General features: G+C 38.7%; 1 protein-coding gene across 2 annotated transcripts in view; it reads right to left on the bottom strand.

Moving 5' to 3' along the window:
• The window catches only part of LOC113069654 (voltage-dependent T-type calcium channel subunit alpha-1H), a 53,958-nt gene extending 35,759 nt beyond the window's left edge, over positions 1-18,199 (bottom strand). The window contains exons 1-5 of one of the 2 annotated variants that reach the window (XM_026242821.1): positions 18,073-18,199; positions 16,863-16,996; positions 16,418-16,515; positions 3,151-3,310; positions 1,583-1,895 (exon numbers count right to left, since the gene is read on the bottom strand). In XM_026242821.1, the coding sequence (XP_026098606.1) occupies positions 1,583-1,895; positions 3,151-3,310; positions 16,418-16,515; positions 16,863-16,996; positions 18,073-18,165 (798 nt within the window). In that variant the 5' untranslated portion in view covers positions 18,166-18,199. The remainder of the gene's footprint in view (positions 1-1,582; positions 1,896-3,150; positions 3,311-16,417; positions 16,516-16,862; positions 16,997-18,072) is intronic. The other variant, XM_026242822.1, reaches the window with a different exon arrangement.
• Between the last annotated feature and the right edge of the window lie 768 nt (positions 18,200-18,967).

The following is an 18,967-nucleotide window of genomic DNA, read 5'->3' as shown; positions in this document are numbered from 1 at the left end:
AAACTCTCTTAAAACATTTTTCACACTTTAACTAGTTTAACTGGTCCACTAACAATATCCAACAAACCAGCATCCCTGGAGAATTGAAGAATTTCATGTTTCCTGAAAGCCATGAACACAGCCATCACAGTGCCATTTCCACCACTCCTCAATGAATGCATTACAGTATGTTTAATAGCATTTCACTACTTCACGCTTACATATAATTAGCTGAGGTATGATATGCGTATTTGGCATGATGTCCCTTCCCCGTCTATTCATAAAGTGAACTCAAAGTGAGGAGATATCGTGGAGGAGGGATGCTGATAAACCGTCAATGGATAGAGATAAGTCAGCGATATTTATACTATGGGATTGATTACTTGATTATGGTCCACCTGTGTCGATTAGGCTAAGTATCTGACACGCTCTTCCCGAATCTTGTTAATAAAAACATCATTCTATGATGGAAATGACAATTTAAAAATTTTTGAGAATGACCAACTCCTGGACAATATTAATGTAATAGCTTTATGCATCTGAAATACACACAATAAGAAAATAATTTCAACTTTTATCAATTTAAAGAAATTACCTAGTCTGAAATGATTCACAAAAATCTTCTTCTTAGAAGTGAAATTTACCTTGATATTAATTTATTTTCTTCACATGCAATGTCTCATATTTCTTTTCAAACATGCTTCTCACCAAGTACATTAACTTTATCAGTGGAGAAATGCTACTGATTTGTGTAGAAAGTCATTTTTCAGTTTTCACACAATGATTGTTTAATTATTAGTCAAATTTAAAAGGCTATATTTTTATAATGGATTGTCATTTTTAAGACAGAAAGTCTGGATCTGGAACAACTTTAACAAAAATATACCAGAAATACAGTATATTTAAAAAGGAATTAAAAACAAATTTATCAGGCCATAAAAGTGCCAATATGTGAAGAAACCTGCTCCCAGAGGTGTCATCTTATGAGTACAATCCAGCTCCTATTAAGATCTTATGTTGACACAGGTGAAAACCCTTCAGGCCCTCTTTTATAATTGCATATCCTGTACCATCATTATAACCCATCCAAAAGGGACACCATGTGACTGACCCACTTGTAACGATCGGACAAGTGAGACCGACATTCATTTCAAACAGAATGTAGCCCAGGACTCATTGTGTGTCCATACGACGGGCCCAAAGCGCATACGTTAATATGCGATGGGAATCTTTTTCTTTTCTGGTTTCATTTCCACAGACTGAGATATAAGATATCACATTCCCATCAAAAAAATCTCATCACTTTCCCCGACCAAGTGGCAGAAATGACAAAAACAGACATTTGCTCAGAGGAGATTCATTATTTGCTGTGGTTGGAGCTTGCTTAACAAGTCTTTTCAAAATAGTACTAAAGGTTCTTAAAAGCCTCATCTATCTTTGGAATAACTAGGGTCTTTACTTTAGGGAAAACCTAAAACTTTAGGGAAAAGAATAATGACGCTCCCTACTGCACTTCCATTCTCAAAGCACTCAACTAAAAAAAAAAACATTAGTGGTGTGGAAATGATCTGGATTACAAAACACCATTCCAAGAGGAACTTACCTGGAATATTGCAATCCAGGCATATCCAATATTATCGAAGTTCACTGCCCCTTTGTGAGGGTTGAGCTCCCCGGGTTTACACTCACTGTAATACTGGTTCCAGTTAACACAGCTGCTGTTGCTTGTCCCATCCAGGCTAGAGTAGGCATGTCCCAGGGGAGATGCATTTAAAGTGCACTCGACACCCTCCTTGAAGGGGGGCACCTGACTACAGCGCAGCATGCCATTCTCCTTATTGGTGGAGCAGATGAAGGGGTTGTCCTCACCTTCTTCATTCATGTAGTATGGACTCATTTGTGACAGATTATAAAGGCTGTGGAAACACATGGAAAACAATGTATAATATATGGCATTTACTTACTAAAACACACTGTAAATAACACATTATATGCTCAGAGGCCACACAGCATCTTCCTTATCTTAACATGTACATGACCCGAATTGTGTGTCAAGGTTAGTCATTCTCTTAAAATATCAGATAAATTCACCTTTGATGACAAGGCAAGGTTTGTGCAGGTTGTAAAATGTCAAGTGGTGTCACTCTGAGTCACCAATACTGAATTAATAATTCTTTATTTTTGTAATATCTTTTTAAATTTGTATATATATATTCAAGTTAATTACGATTACACCACATACATTTTTTTCATTCAATTTAAATTAAATTTATGCATTTAGCAGACGCTTTTATCCAAAGCGACTTACAGTGCATTCAAGCCAACATTTTTTACCTAATGTGTTCCCTGAGAATCGAACCAACAACCTTGCACTGCTAACGCAATGCTCTACCACTTGAGCCACAGGAACGGTTAATTTTAAAATTGAAAGAGTTTTTCAAAACCAACAGGAATATAAATATTGCATTACTTCAAGCTTGGCAAATATGTTTTAAACTAGTTTGCAAAAGATGTTTCTTTTTCTTTATCATGGAAACTCTTACCCATCATTGAACCATCTGTATAATAGGTTAGAATCATGTCAGAATTATGTTTTAAAGGGAAATTTCACCATTGGGGTACCTGGAGCCCCCAAGAAAATGTAACTGAATTTAAAACAGAACGCGAGGGTTAAACATATTCTTTAGAACAACAAAAACTCTGAAGCCACAAAATGTTTGGGAATATAGTCACAAATTAAACTGCCAAGTTACACAAAAAATGTAATCTACTGTATGTATATAAAGGCTCATATTACTAAATAAGATCACTTGCATTTAGAGAGCAGTAATTTGTCCCATTACATCAAAATATATGACTTATAATTCAGCTCGTTCTGACGACTGCAGTCTTTAATCATCAAAGTCTCTCCAGACTTTTTTAATATGCTTTTACCCATATACCTTTGTTGAAGTGTGTGTACCTTCAATGCTCGGGGACTGATGCTGAGCACTGATTTTATGCCAGGGTGCAATGTTCAGTTTACAAGACTGTCATCGGCTGAAATGCAATTGCTTCCGGCAACAGTTGGCTCATATCGGTAGTGCCGACATGCTCCCAGCAGAGAGAGGGGTAAAGGAGGAGAAGAGGGGAAAAAAGCTGGCTGTTAGATAAGAGCAGGACTGTACTTACGCTTTCACGTTATCTGGCATGAAACACCGATTCCTAAGAAGACCAGCCCACAGCTGCACCCCGACAATGCCGAATATAAAGAAGACAAAAAAGCACAGGAGGAGGACGTTGCCTAACATAGGCAGAGTATCAAGAAGCAGAGTCACCAGTATCCTCATACCTGAAACACAGAAACAAAAGAGAAACAGATGCAACACAATTTAAATTGTTGTGTGCTTATTCGATAAAGCTTTCACATTGATTTTACAGGTTTGCATAACATGCTTAATTTTTTAAAGTACCATTATAAATAGCTGAAAGACCAGTATATGAATGAATGAGACAATATTTTGATATTATCAATCTCGACATTTTTTTCATAATATTTTTGAAGGAATTTTCAGTAAACATTGTGAAAAATAGAAGTGCATTTGATTTAATCCATTTTATTTGTAATAAATTATATCTTTTTGCCATATGAACACTTTTATGTTTTTATAACTAAAGGAGCCCTAAACTACATTATAACATTATAAAAAAAAAAAAACTACATATTTTCCAGAAAAGTGACATTAATACTGAAATGTGAATTACTTGAAACTGCATTAAAAACATATTACAGTATCAACAGAATTCCCCAAACTAGTCAAACATAGAAATAATATCAAATTGACCAATACTGCTGAAATGTTAAAGGGTTAATTCACCCAAAAATTAATAACTCACCCTCATGTCATTCCAAACCCATTAGACCTAAGAGCTTTCTGTCCCTCCATTGAATACCTATGTACGGTCTACTGTCCATGTCCAGAAAGGTAATAAAAACATCTTCAAAGTAGTCCATGTCGTAGACTGGTCTATTGTGAGCGCGTTCATTGCAGTGTAGTGATGTCTGGTTCGCGAACTAATCATTTGATTCAACCGGTTCTTCTTCGGGGAAGTCGTGGGGAAGTCGCGGTTCGGGGAAGTCGTGGCCTAATGGTTAAAGGGTTGGATTCCCAGTCGAAGGGTTGTGAGTTCTAGTCTCGGGCCGGATGGAATTGTGGGTGGGGGGAGTGCATGTACAGTTCTCTCTCCACCTTCAATACCACGACTTAGGTGCCCTTGAGCAAGGCATCGAACCCCCAACTGCTCCCCGGGCGCCGCAGCATAAATGGCTGCCCACTGCTCCGGGTGTGTGCTCACAGTGTGTGTGTGTGTGTTCACTGCTCTGTGTGTGTGCATTTCGGATGGGTTAAATGCAGAGCACAAATTCTGAGTATGGGTCACCATACTTGGCTGAATGTCACTTCACTTTCACTTTTCACTTTCACTTTCACTTTCTTGAACCAGTTCACCAAATCGAACTGAATCGTTTGAAATGGTTCGTGTCTCCAATAAGCATTAATCCACAAGCGACTTAAGGTGTTAACTTGTTTAACTTGGCTGACACTCCCTCTGAGCAACCGGTTCTTGACTTGAGAACGAGTCAATCTTTAGTTTGTTACCTGGTTGGGCTCTCTTCACAGCAGATCAAGACTGACTGGTGTGAACCATGTACAATGACACACTGAATTTATAAGCCCCAAAGCATCAGCGTTCAGGGTATCTCAAGTAGAATGAATGCCCTGTTACCTACAGATACTCATACTTATTTCAGATGAATCCTACGTCTATCTACTTTCTAGATACAACAAAACAATGGTGAAAAGCAGCAAAAAAACACACACTGCAAACCAAACATCATTGTGAGAAGTGCCCCTGAAGAGCAGTGATGTATCCGGTGGATCCGAATGACTAATATGTTTGAGGTGGGTGTGTGCGGCTGATGTAATTTAAGTGTATGATACGGGGAAGAGAGGGCCTTTAATGGGCCTGTCTAAGTATGTATATCCTCTTGATGGCCTTAATTCCTCCCACCAAAGACAGCGTGGAGTCACTGTGTCGCTCGGACACTTTAATGACCCCCCTAGAGATACTGTACGTGTGATCACAAAGTGGAAGAGGATTAACATGCTAACTCACTCTTATGTAAACAGATAGATGAGAGATAGAGAATTGCTCTGCCAAATGCCAAATATCTAGGTTGGTATTTAAATTACAGCTCCAGGTGTGAAATGGCATGTCGTCACTAACAAAATAATATGGACACACACATGCACTCCAACTAACATCCATAATTCACTCCAGAGAATCATAATATCATTTCATACTAAAAGCACTTCTGCTGGCGGCAACACTCCACCCAGACAAATAAATCACGGTATCTCGTCCTCCATCTGGGCAACAGCAGAGTCATTAAAGCTGATGTGGTGGCGCAGACTTACTTATAGTTTCAATCTACAGCTCACTCCAGGGGTATGTCTCAATCCATCTCTTAGTTTAGTAGTAAGTCCACTGCCCAGGGAATCTGATATTTCTATGGCTGTCAAAATTCGAGTGCATTAAAATGTTTGCTGTCCAAAAATGCTACAAAAAGCAAAGGGGAATTTCACTATATTCATGTCTATATACACTGCTTTCATACATCTACAAGTCTATATACATATATATGTTTTCAATAAATTTGTATTTTTATTCAGCAAAGATTCATTCATTTGAACATAAGTGACAGTAAAGACAATCATAATGTTAAAAAACATTTAGGGCCCTATTTTTAAAGATCTAAATGCAAAGTGTAAAGCACACGGTGCAGGTGCACTCAGGGCATTTCCAAATCCACTTTAACGATGTAAACGATGTAAAAACAGTTGGCGCGCCCGGGCGCATGGTCTAAACGGGTTGTCCCTATTCTCTTAATGAGTAATGGGTGTTTTTTGGGCGTAACGTGCAATAAACCAATCAGAGTCTCATCTTCCTTTCCCTTTAAGAGCCAGTTGCGCTTGTGCCATGACAGATTCGCTATTTACACGTTGGAATTTGGCAAGCGCAAAGACAAAACGCGTCTCCGAGATGAAACAGAGCTGTTCGTGTGCGAGCAAATTCTGATAAATGTGATGACTATCCATTATGACATGTAGGCATATATATATATTCTCATTCAAAGAGTTTTCTTTATTTTCATGACAATGAAAAATGTAGAGTCACACTGAAGGCATCAAAACTATGAATTAACACATGTGGAATTATATATGGAATTATATACATAACAAAAAAGTGTGAAACAACTGAAAATATGTCATATTGTAGGTTCTTCAAAGTAGCCACCTTTTGCTTTGATTACTGCTTTGCACACTCTTGTCATTCTCTTGATGAGCTTCAAGAGGTAGTCACCTGAAATGGTCTTCCAACAGTCTTGAAGGAGTCCCCCGAGAGATGCTTAGCACTTGTTGGCCCTTTTGCTTTCTGTCTGTGGTCCAGCTCACCCCTAAACCATCTCGATTGGGTTCAGGTCCGGTGACTGTGGAGGCCAGGTCATCTGGTGCAGCACCCAATCACTCTCCTTCTTGGTCAAATAGCCCTTGATGCCTTCAGTGTGACTCTACAATTTTCATAGTCATGAAAATAAAGAAAACTCTTTGAATGAGATGGTGTGTCCAAACTTTTGGTCTGTACTGTATATATATATATGTAACAGAAATGAGTCGAACCAGACAAATTAAAGAGTCTATCAAAGCTGTATGCATTGAAACACGAGAGCTGAATTCCTCAGGAAGTCATAAATCAGTTCTAGTGCCACAAGAACCAAGCAAGATAACCAACCAACCAACTTGTTCACACAACAGCTTTCAACATTAACACCAATAGAACAATTATTGACAATTTTAATTCAAAGAAGAAGATTGTCAAATTTATTGTTCGTAATTGAAATGCAACGCTGGACATCACATGAAAACCCACGAGAGTACTGCACAAGTCCCATTGACCGCCCCCCCCCCAGCCAGCAGAACCAGACTGAAATTCCTAAGGGGGAAGGGCTTTAAACCTCTGTCTTCATAGAACATCCCTTTGCCAGAGAATGGCAAAGAAACTGCTTTTTGTACATATATATGGACCAGAATGAACTCAAAAAGACTTATAAATGAATCATTCCATTGCTTAACTCCATATTCATTTATGTGTAACCCACACATTTGACTATCATGTATAATCACTTATTGTGTATGTCTTTTGATAACTATAGGATACATAGTCATGTCTAGTATTGATATAATTGAATTTTCTTGCTTGATATTGTCCTGACAATCATTTATTTGTAAAATATATCATAATTGTGTTATAGGAATCATGTCCAAAATTAGACCCTGCGAGGCAGGAACCACATGCTTGGTAAGATAAACAAATGATTTATGATACCCCCGAGCCAAGACCATATCTGATTGGTCAAGACAAAATTTGAGGTGCGGCCAACAGGGAAGTTTAAATACTTTGGACACTATGAAATTTTGCTTTTAGTCCCTAGCTGCTGCTATTAGCCATGTCCGCTTTTAGTCGGCTTTTAGTTCTAGCATTGCTTGTGCTATCAGTCATCCCAGTTTCTAGTCTCTAGCTATGCTTCGGCTAGCTTGTAGCATCTAGCCATGCGGTTAGTCATCATTGTTCTTTGAGCGCGGTTCCAGCGTACCTGCCTGCTGCTACTATGCCACGATGAGAAGGAACACAACCTAGTCTCTCAAACTTTATTTCTTTTCTTTTCCGTTTGAGAGTTTTGTGTTCTGAGTTAAGTTTTGTAACGTCGAGTCTCCGACGCCTGACCTCGGATGCCCGTTCAACTTCAACCAGCGCACACGACTCTGCACTTTCAGCCAACGCCCAACAACCACGGGCTTCCCAAGACGTCACTTCACTACTGAACTTCCAGCCAATCAGCGACACCGGGATACCCCTTTCAACGGGAGTCCCTTTCACAGGAAACGAAGGCAACGTATTCCCAGATATTTGTTGTGCTGGTGTATCTAATATAATTTTAACCTCACTGAGGAACTCAATGCGAGGGCTAATTACGTGATTGATGGTTGTTCATGTTTATGCAATTTAACGTATTGCTGTGAACTTGGGATTCCATATTTCCATTCTCTTAAACTCATCTTTCCCTAACTTTCGATCTTCCTGCAACTTGTGTGAATGTGTGTGTGCGTGCGTTTATGTGTTAGATTAGTTTATATGTCTTAGATTTATCTAATAAAGCCTTATTCATGTTTAAAAGAGAAGTATCTTATGTTTTGTGCTTACAAGTTAATGTCTTAAACTGCCAATCTTGTTACTGTGCTAATTAATAGTGTTTTCACTATAGTTTGGATATTAGTATCCAGCGCAGATTTGATGTTAAACGGCTAGTTCACTGAATCGCAGGGCGTCTCCGTGAACAGCCCTGAAACAGTGATTCTGTTCAAATTCCCTTTAAAATCTTAAATGATCCCCTTTGAGCTAAATTGACCTGTTTCCCTTACATATATACATATACATACATATATATATATATATATATATATATATATATATATATATATATATATATATATATATATATATATATATATATATATATATATATATTATATTTAATTGTAATATTTTACAATACTATTGTATTATTAATCAAATAAATGCAGAATTAGTGAGTGTAAAAGTCAAAGGTTGTGTTCTGTAAGATATCAATCATGCACACTGGCTCATCATGTGATTAGCTGAGATGATCTCTGCTTCACAAATCATAGATCAGGCAGCTGTTTTCTCCTTTCATCACAGAATTTTTGACCAGGATGTATGACTTTGTTTCTACTTTGCATTTGGAAACACTTAAAAACAAAAGCATTTGGTAACACTTTAGCATGGGGACCAATTCTTACTATTAACTAGCTGCTTATTAGCATTCAGCAACATAAAAAGATTCAACATGTCAAAAAAGGCTGAGAGAAAGACTAAACATCTGGGTAAAAGCAGATCAGGTTTCAGATTATGTGTTGCTCCCTGCTCACACTACATCACAAGCGGGGATACACACAGTCTGTGTGTGGTCTGTCTGGGAAAGGAGCATGCAGAGTCGGCTCTCGAGGGAGGCGGAGTGGCAGCTGCACTCGTGGGATTCATAGATGGATCTGGCAGAGGGAACGGAGACGGGCGAGTACCTATCTTCGTCCTCAACCACCAGATGTGTGTAGATGCTGCTCTGGCTCCACTGCAACTCCAGGGCATCCGCATAATAAAATATATAGACGATTGGTTGATTCTGGCTCAAAGAACAGATGGTGGTTTGACATCGAGATGTCGTTCTACCCCATATAAGAAAGTTGGTTTTAAAGATTTAACGTCAAGTGTGCTTTCTCATTACAGAGGACCACTTATCTGGGAGTGGAGTGGGAGTCAACCACAATGCATTCACGATTGCCCCCTGTTTGGATCGAGTCGATCCTCAATGCATTCACGAGAGTCAAAGAAAGCTGTTCACTCAAGCAGTTTCAGAAACTACTGGGTTTGATGGCAGCTGCGTCATGATGATACCTCTTGACCTGCTGTACATGAGTCCCCTACAGTTGTGGCTCAAGACCAAGGGGTTCTCCCCGAGGAGAAACCCATTTTGCATGATCAAGGTCATGCAGCGATGCTTATGTGCCTTGGACATGTGGAGGAAACCTTGGTTCTTGTCTCAGGGCCTGGTGCTGGGAGCTCCTTGTTGCCATGTAACACTAGTGATGGACGCATCCCTCACCGGGTCTGTGGAGTGATCGCCATCTCACGTGGCACATCAACTGCCTGTAGATGCTGCCGTATTTCGAGCATTGAAACATTTTCTTCCAGACCTAAGAGATCGCCATATGTTGGTGCGCACCGACAACACAGAAGTGGTCTCTTATATCAACCACCGAGGGGGTCTGCACTCACACCGTTTGCACAAACTAGCGTACCCGATACTTGTTTGGTCCCAGGGAAAACTCCTTTCACTGAGAGCAGTACATATTCCTGGTAATTTGAATATGGGAGCAGAGCCCACCCAGAAGACATTGCACTGTCCCCTTTGGTTTTCTTTGACTCATCCGGCTTCATTGGGGCTGGATACTATGGTACAGACGTGGCCAAGGCTTCGTCTGTACACTTTTCCCCCGATCGTTCTGCTCCTGGGAGTTCTGGAGAGAGTGCACCGGGATGGGGTCCGTCTTCTGCTAGTAGCCCCGTTCTGGCCAGGCCGAGTATGGTTCTCAGATCTGATTTCTCTCCTTGACGGCTCTCCATAGGCACGATATTCCACTCCCACCCGGAGCTGTGGAAGTTATGGGTGTGGCTTCCAGTCTTGTAGCATCCAGTCTCTCAAACGAGGTTGTTGAGACCATTCTCCAATCCAGAGGTTCCTCTATGTGGAAACTGTATGCCTTGAAGTGGAAAGTTTTCAATTCTTGGTGTGGAGATTGTCAACTTGACCCAGTTAACTACCCAGTTGGTAAACTGCTGGAGTTCCTGCAGGCCTATTTCTCCGCAGGGTTGACCCACTCCACCCTGACTAGTAAGCCAATTCTCAAATAACTATTATGATGAATTTTGTTCTACACACTCAAATGATAGAAGTACTTGCGCTGTCCAATCTATTAAGACTGTGTTTGTTCCCTGAATATTGAGGTCAAAATATAAATATAATGTAGCATCTAGAGATTGTGATTAAGTGATTAAACCAGAAAAATATAAAGTAAATGAACAAAAACAAATTTTAAAGTCACCCAAAGCAGTTATTGTAAATGAAATGATCACAGATAATAGTTTTGATATACTCCGCTTGACTGAAACCTGGCTAAAAACAAATGATTATATTGGTCTAAATGAGTCGACTCCACTAAACTACTGTTATAAGCATGAGCCCCGTCAGACTGGTCGTGGCGGAGGTGTTGCAACAATATATAGTGATATTTTCAATGTTACCCAGAAAACAGAATACAGTTTTAACTCATTTGAAATACTTCTGCTAAATGTTACACTGTCAGATATGCAAAAGAAATCTAATGTATCTCTTGCTCTGGCTACTGTGTATAGACCACCAGGGCCGTGTACAGAATTCTTAAAAGAATTTGCAGATTTCCTCTCAGACCTTCTGGTTACAGTTGATAAAGCGCTAATCATGGGGGATTTTAATATTCACGTTGATAATACAAATGATGCATTAGGACTAGGCGTTTACTGATCTAATAAACTCTTTTGGAGTCAAGCTAAATGTCACCAGGTCCACTCATCGTTTTAATCATACACTAGATTTAATTATATCGCATGGAATCGATCTTACTGATATAGATATCGTACCTCAAAGTGATAATGTTACAGACCATTTCCTTGTATTGTGCAAACTGCGTATTACTGATATTCACTATATGTCTCAGCGTTACCGTCTGGGCAGAAATATTGTTCCAGCCACCAAAGAAAGATTTGCAAATAACCTGCCTGATTTATCTCTACTGATATTTGTACCAAAAAATACACATGAACTAGACAAAATGACTGGCAACATGGGCACTATTTTCTCTAATACATTAGAAGCTGTTGCCCCCATCCAATTGGAAAAGGTTAGAAAAAAACATACTGTGCCATGGTATAACAGTAATACTCACTCTCTCAAGAAAGAAACTCGTAGTCTTGAACGCAAATGGAGAAAAACTAACTTGGATGTTTTTAGAATTGCATGGAAAAACAGTATGTCCAGCTATAGACAGGCTCTAAAAACTGCTAGGGAAGAGCATATACACAAACTCATATAAAATAACCAAAACAATCGAAGGTTTTTATTTAGCACAGTGGCTAAATTAACAAATAACCAGACACCACCTGTCCAAAATGCAGCAGATAGAGTCCTCACCAGGTCAAGAAAATATGATCATATTACCCCAATTTTACAGTCTCTGCACTGGCTACCTATTAAGTTGTGTATCAGTTACAAATTATCATTACATACCTATAAGGCCCTAAATGGTTTAGCTCCTGCGTACCTAACTAGCCTTATGCGTTACATATCCATCACGCTCCTTAAGGTCTCAAAAGCTGGACTTTTGTTAGTTCCTAGGATAGCAAAGTCCACTAAAGGAGGTAGAGCTTTTTCATATTTGGCTCCCAAACTCTGGAATAGACTTCCTGATAATATTCGGGGTTCAGACACACTCTCTCTGCTTAAATCTAGATTAAAAACACATCTCTTTCGCCAAGCATTCGAATAATGCATCTCTTAAATTTTTCTGAAAAATCCTGTCATACGTGCACAAACTGACAGTCACCACTTATAAGCTACAACTAAATATTGTAGAAACGTAATTTTCTGTAAAGTTGCTTTATAATGATTTGCATCGTAAAAACCACTATACAAATAAACTTGAATTGAATTGAACTGAATTGAAGGTCTACATGGTGGCCATTAGGGATCGGTATTGTTAAGGTTTTAACGGTATTACTACTCTTACCGATACTGCTTAACGTTCCGGTACTTTAACAGTATTCTTATCAGTACTTTGTGTTGTGTGTGTGTGTGTTTTTTTTTTAAGAACAAGTTGAGAACGGAATTAACATTTCTTTATTTTTTTAATGTAAAATTAATAATGGGCTTGTCTTGGACCAGAGGTGTTAGGAGGAGTTGGTTGGTTCATAGTAGCTGCAGCTTAAAAAAAAAAAAAAAAAAAAAACCCAATATATATATATATATATATATATATATATATATATATATATATATATATATATATATATATATATATATAATAAAAAGGTTGCAAAATGTGGCAATTGGCTATTTTGTAAACTAACTTGAGGTTCTGTGCATTTAAGCTAGCCAAATAAATGTTTACATTTACATACTAATCTTTCCTTATTTGGAATTTTAAAAACAAGTAGAAAATATGTTGATTTCATTCAAATTTTTCCCAAAAGAAATCAACAGAATTTCTACGTAAGGTTAGCAAACCAGGGAGATTTTACATTTATTTTAAATGACGTGAACAACGTTGATTCAACATGATTTTAGCATACATACTTGACGTAGATGGGGCAACAACCAGAGACGAGCTAGCTAGGTTGTCGATACACATAATGCACTTTTGAAAGATGCTTTGACAGATTGCTTGTGTTTCCGCCCTTACATGCAAATATTGTTTTGCACTTATGACAACGAGGGTTGTCAGCATTAACTCTAGTGAAGTATAACCACACTTTGGAACGTTTTGCTCTCTCCGCCATCGTCACTCTTTGTATTAAGCGGGAGTTTTCGTACTGTTATGCGTGTACCATGCTCATTCTTGTTGTGTGTGTGTAACTGACAGACAGCCTCCGCGGTGCGCAGGAGGTTCTTGCAGATCTCACAGACAAACGTCTTAATAATATTGCAAATTAGAAATGTTTGGTAAGATAAAATGTGCACGATAACATTAAGCAAATCTCTTCGCCATCGTCACTCTTTATTATTTAGCAGGAGTTTACGTACAGTTAATGCATGTGCGTGCGCTCGTTGTGGTGTGTGTGTGTGTGTGTGTGTGTGTGTGACTGACAGACAGCCTCCGTGGCGTGCATGAGAGTTCACGCAGATCTCACGGACAAATGTCTTAATATGATCGCACATTAGAAATGTTTGGCGAGATTAAATGTACACGACAACATTATTAAGCAAAAATACATAGTACATAATTTTTTTTCCTCCAGTACCGAAAGCAGAACCGATACCGTCAGATCTTACTGATACTACGGTCTTTCATAATTTAGCCCCGGGGCCAGTTTAATACCGGGTTTCGGTACCCATCCCTAGTGGCCATTACGGACTACCACATCCCTCTCTGTGACCAGTCAGTGGGCAAACACCCCCCAGTTTCACGTTTCCTCTGTGGTGTGCTGAGACCCCCAGTACGATCTCGTGTCCCCACGTGGAACCTGGCTGTGGTGCTAAAAGCTCTTTGTAAGCCTTCATTCAAGCCTATTGAAGAAGTTTCTATCTCACAATTAAGACTGCCTTTCTTCTGGCTATTTCTTCTCTAAAGAGAGTTGGGGATCTTCAGGCTCTCTCACTGGCCCCTTGCGCCGGACAGGCCTTTAGTCCTCCTCCCTTCAGGGAGCCAAACCAGCACAAGCTTAACTGTATGTGTCCAGTGTGAGCACTGGACGCATACAGTCAGGTCCATAAATATTGGGACATCGACACAATTCTAATCTTTTTGGCTCTATACACCACCACAATGGATTTGAAATGAAACGAACAAGATGTGCTTTAACTGCAGACTTTCAGCTTTAATTTGAGGGTATTTACATCCAAACCAGGTGAACGGTGTAGGAATTACAACAGTTTGTATATGTACATCCCACTTTTTAAGGGACCAAAAGTAATGGGACAGATTAACAATCATAAATCAAACTTTCATTTTTTAATACTTGGTTGCAAATCCTTTGCAGTCAATTACAGCCTGAAGTCTGGAGATCAATTAGACATCAGCGTACGCTGGGTTTCATCCCTAGTGATGCTTTGCCAGGCCTCTACTGCAACTGTCTTCAGTTCCTGCTTGTTCTTGGGGCATTTTCCCTTCAGTTTTGTCTTCAGCAAATGAAATGCATGCTCAATCGGATTTAGGTCAGGTGATTGACTTGGCCATTGCATAACATTCCACTTCTTTCCCTTAAAAATCTCTTTGGTTGCTTTCGCAGTATGCTTCGGGTCATTGTCCATCTGCACTGTGAAGTGCTGACCAATGATTTCTGAAGCATTTGGCTGAATATGAGCAGATAATATTGCCCGAAACACTTCAGAATTCATCCTAATGCTTTTGTCAGTAGCCACATCATCAATAAATACAAGAGAACCAGTTCAATTGGCAGCCATACATGCCCACGCCATGACACTACCACCACCATGCTTCACTGATGAGGTGATCATGAGCAGTTCCTTTCCTTCTCCATGCTCTTCTCTTTCCATCACTCTGGTACAAGTTGATCTTTGTCTCATCTGTCCATAGGATGTTGTTCCAGAACTGTGAAGGCTTATTTAGATGTTGTTTGGCAAACTCTAATCTGGCCTTCCTGTTTTAGAGACTCACCAGTGGTTTACATCTTGTGGTGAACCCTCTGTATTCACATGGTGAAGTCTTCTCTTGATTGTTGACTTTGACACACACATACACCTACCTCTTGGAGAGTGTTCTTGATCTGGCCAACTGTTGTGAAGGGGGTTTTCTTCACCAGGGAAAGAATTCTTCGATCATCCACCACAGTTGTTTTCCATGGTCTTCCGGGTAGTTTGGTGTTTGGAAAGCAACCAAAGAGATTTTTAAGGGAAAGAAGTGGAATGTTATGCAATGGCCAAGTCAATCACCTGACCTAAATCCGATTGAGCATGCATTTCACTTGCTGAAGACAAAACTGAAGGGAAAATGCCCCAAGAACAAGCAGGAACTGAAGACAGTTGCAGTAGAGGCCTGGCAAAGCATCACTAGGGATGAAACCCAGCGTACGCTGATGTCTAATTGATCTCCAGACTTCAGGCTGTAATTGACTGCAAAGGATTTGCAACCAAGTATTAAAAAATGAAAGTTTGATTTATGATTGTTAATCTGTCCCATTACTTTTGGTCCCTTAAAAAGTGGGATGTACATATACAAACTGTTGTAATTCCTACACCGTTCACCTGGTTTGGATGTAAATACCCTCAAATTAAAGCTGAAAGTCTGCAGTTAAAGCACATCTTGTTCGTTTAATTTCAAATCCATTGTGGTGGTGTATAGAGCCAAAAAGATTAGAATTGTGTCGATGTCCCAATATTTATGGACCTGACTGTACGTCCACATATCTGCCCTGTGGAGAAGGTTTGTGTGCTATGGTCCCCCTAAGAGAGGTCTTCCAGCTACAAAACAGACCCTCAGTTGGTGGATAGTGGATGCTATTTCTATTGCTTATGAGTCCTCTCATCTCCCCTCACCATTGGGTGTCAAGGCTCACTTGCCCTGAAACATGACGGCTTCCAAGGCCTTCTTGGCAGGTATATCTATGCAGGACATCTGCAACGCTGTGGGGTGGTCCATGCCCCTCACGTTTTTCAGAATTTATTGTCTAGATCTGCGAGCCACTCTGGGCTCTTCTGTTCTCTCATCCTAGCTGTGCAGGCTTCAACACTGGGCAGGGATTTTTGAAGCCAAAAAAAGTGCTTCCATCCATCATTAAACTACTCCACATGCTTAGTCTTGAACATGCCCTCTTGAGTGACCGGAAGCTGGAGATTACAGCTTATATATTTTTAAAAATCAATATATTTCTTACACAAATGCATCGTTTCGCTTCAGTAGGCCTTTATTAACACCCTGTGGAATTATTAATAAATAACACTTTTAATCAACTTAATTATTTATCTGGATTTTCTAGCATGACAGACACTTACTAGGCACTCTGTTGATGGCTCGCAGGGGCCTGAGCACTCGCACAGTTCGGATGGCTGACAGGCTCGCATTATGACCATCCAGTGAATACTCCATCATCCTGAAGAAAGCAGAGCAGAGGAAACATACTGAAAGCATCAGACATTAAAGGTCAATCTCTATAACCTTTCTTTCTGTCAATCTTACATGAGGATAATGAAAGAAAAGAGGTTTTAAAAGGAAGTCTTGATGCATTCATCAATCTTGTCAATTTAAAGGTCACTTTAAGGAACAAAGGGGATTTTTTTTTTTGGTAAATGAATCAGAGCATTGGGAAATCTCACAGAAATTTTTTTTCCCAACTGACGGCCTGTAAATCGAGCGGCGAGTCCCTTTTGACCAGCTTTACCGTGGTGATAATGGTTGAATACATGAGTGACAAGTGAGAAAAAAGGAGGGATTCCTCACCCTGCCATCACAATGAAGAAGTCCAGGCGGTTCCATGTATCGCCAAGGTAACACTTTGATCCAAAAATCCCCAGGGCTATCATTTTGATGACCATCTCCACAGCAAAGAAGGCGAAAATGCAGTCATCAAATACCTATGAACATAGATCACATTAATTTCTATTATATAGAATGACAAAACTTGTTTTCTTACAAAAGTATTGTATACCCCTCAAAAAACTTTGCATTCACCTGAAAAAATTTGGGGTAATGCTTTAGTTTAGGGACCAAGTCTCACTATTATATAGTTGCTTATTAGCATTCAATTTACTAGCAACATTTTGAGAGAAGGTCACTTTGACCTTTTATGGTCTCTTCACAGATTCCTGTTCCTGTCGCTGGAAAAATGAAAAACTTTACATTTTGGCACCATTTGAGTGGTTTACAGGGAGAGAGTGAGAAGATCAGATGTTATTCATTTTGTGTAGTATTTTCAGCTCTGGCCCCAGCTGACCCGAACTCCTAATTCATGCTGATGCTAATGTCAGGCTCTTCAGGACATACAAATTTCCCACAGTACCGTATATTAAACCCAGGTCGCTTTGGTGGGAGCGTGGGGAGGATTACAGAGAATTACAAAACTACAGAAATAAATGCCTGAGTCTCTGATATCTGGCAAAGGTCCCAGTGACCCCTAAACCTGTGTGTGCCACAAACATGGCGACATGCCATCTCTGTGCTGAGACAGTCCTAAAAACAGACATTGGACACAAAAATAATAAAATAAACAAAAAGAAAAATAAAGGTTAAGATATAATTTTAGGACCAATGGAGATCATGTGAATTCTGATGTACAGTGGCCCCAAAAAGCACTTGAAGATTCAATTTACAGCATTTTATTATTACTGAGATACTTTCAGAGTTTTCATTTATATTTATTATTATTTTTTATTTTAAAATATCATAAATTATTTTTATATTTTTTATTTTCATCTTAAAGCTTTGTTGTTGTTATTTTTATTTTGTTAAATATTTTATTTATTTTCCATCTATATAAACTTCCCCCCAATTTTATTTTAGTACATTTAGTTTTATGTTATTTAAAGCAACGAAATACCTACAGTTTTAAGTGTTCAAATGCTTTTATGGAATACTTTATCTTGGAATTATGTTTGAAGGAACATTATCATATTACAAGCTTTCTCTCACTGCATAATGTAGCAAGACTTACCTGTAGGACGATACACCACTCAGACTGGCACTTAAGGTCCTCACATGGCTGGAACATGCCCAGAGTCACACAGTTCAGGAGAATCACCAGCATGCTCACATGCTCAAACCATGTGCACAAGAGTCAAGGGAATATATCACAGAGATTATAAAGTCATGGCAAAGCACTGTTACTCCACAAAACATAAAAAGATATATAGAAAATGAATACAAATATTGATTTTACTGATCCCTTACTAAGCTTAGAGCAAATGAGTTTAACAACCAGAGTAAACAACACTATGGATTTGCAAAAATATAAATAAATAATCAAGAACATTATTTGCAAAACGTTCCTTCCTTCTGACTGAATTTTAATTAAACTTTTAAAGCATGATTAAGGAGTGCAAAGCCTATTATTCAGAATAAATAAATATATAAATGAAATAAATTAAGTTTTAAATGTTCTCTTTTTAAGTTGTTTGGTTTCCTCAAATATAAATAAATAAAAAAGTTAGAGGTCTTAGGGTGTCTTAAAAGTTTCACAAACCACAGCACTAATGAAAAGGTAAAAGCTAATACACGTTTCAATAAAGCAAGCAAAAAACATGCTTATTTTGAGGAATCAACGTTACACACATTTGAGTCTGTAAGATTTTTAAAGGTTTTTAAACCTTTAAAAGGCTGAATTTATAACATCAAAAATCCATTAAAATATTAATATTGTGAAATATTATTGCAATATTATTAAAAAAAAAAAATCTATTTTAATATTTACTTCTTTTAAATAATTTATAAAAATTTGTAATTTATGAAGTCATTTATTCCTGTGATGATAAAGCTGATTTGCTGTTAATTAAATATTTAGGTCACACTTTATTTTACGGTCCAGTTCTCACTTTTAACTAACCATTAAC

The sequence above is a fragment of the Carassius auratus genome, unplaced genomic scaffold (genome assembly GCF_003368295.1).
Source record: "Carassius auratus strain Wakin unplaced genomic scaffold, ASM336829v1 scaf_tig00002024, whole genome shotgun sequence".
NCBI classification, from domain to species: domain Eukaryota; kingdom Metazoa; phylum Chordata; class Actinopteri; order Cypriniformes; family Cyprinidae; genus Carassius; species Carassius auratus.
Note: the sequence above shows the minus strand (reverse complement) of the source record. Positions and strands in the feature narration are given on the sequence as shown.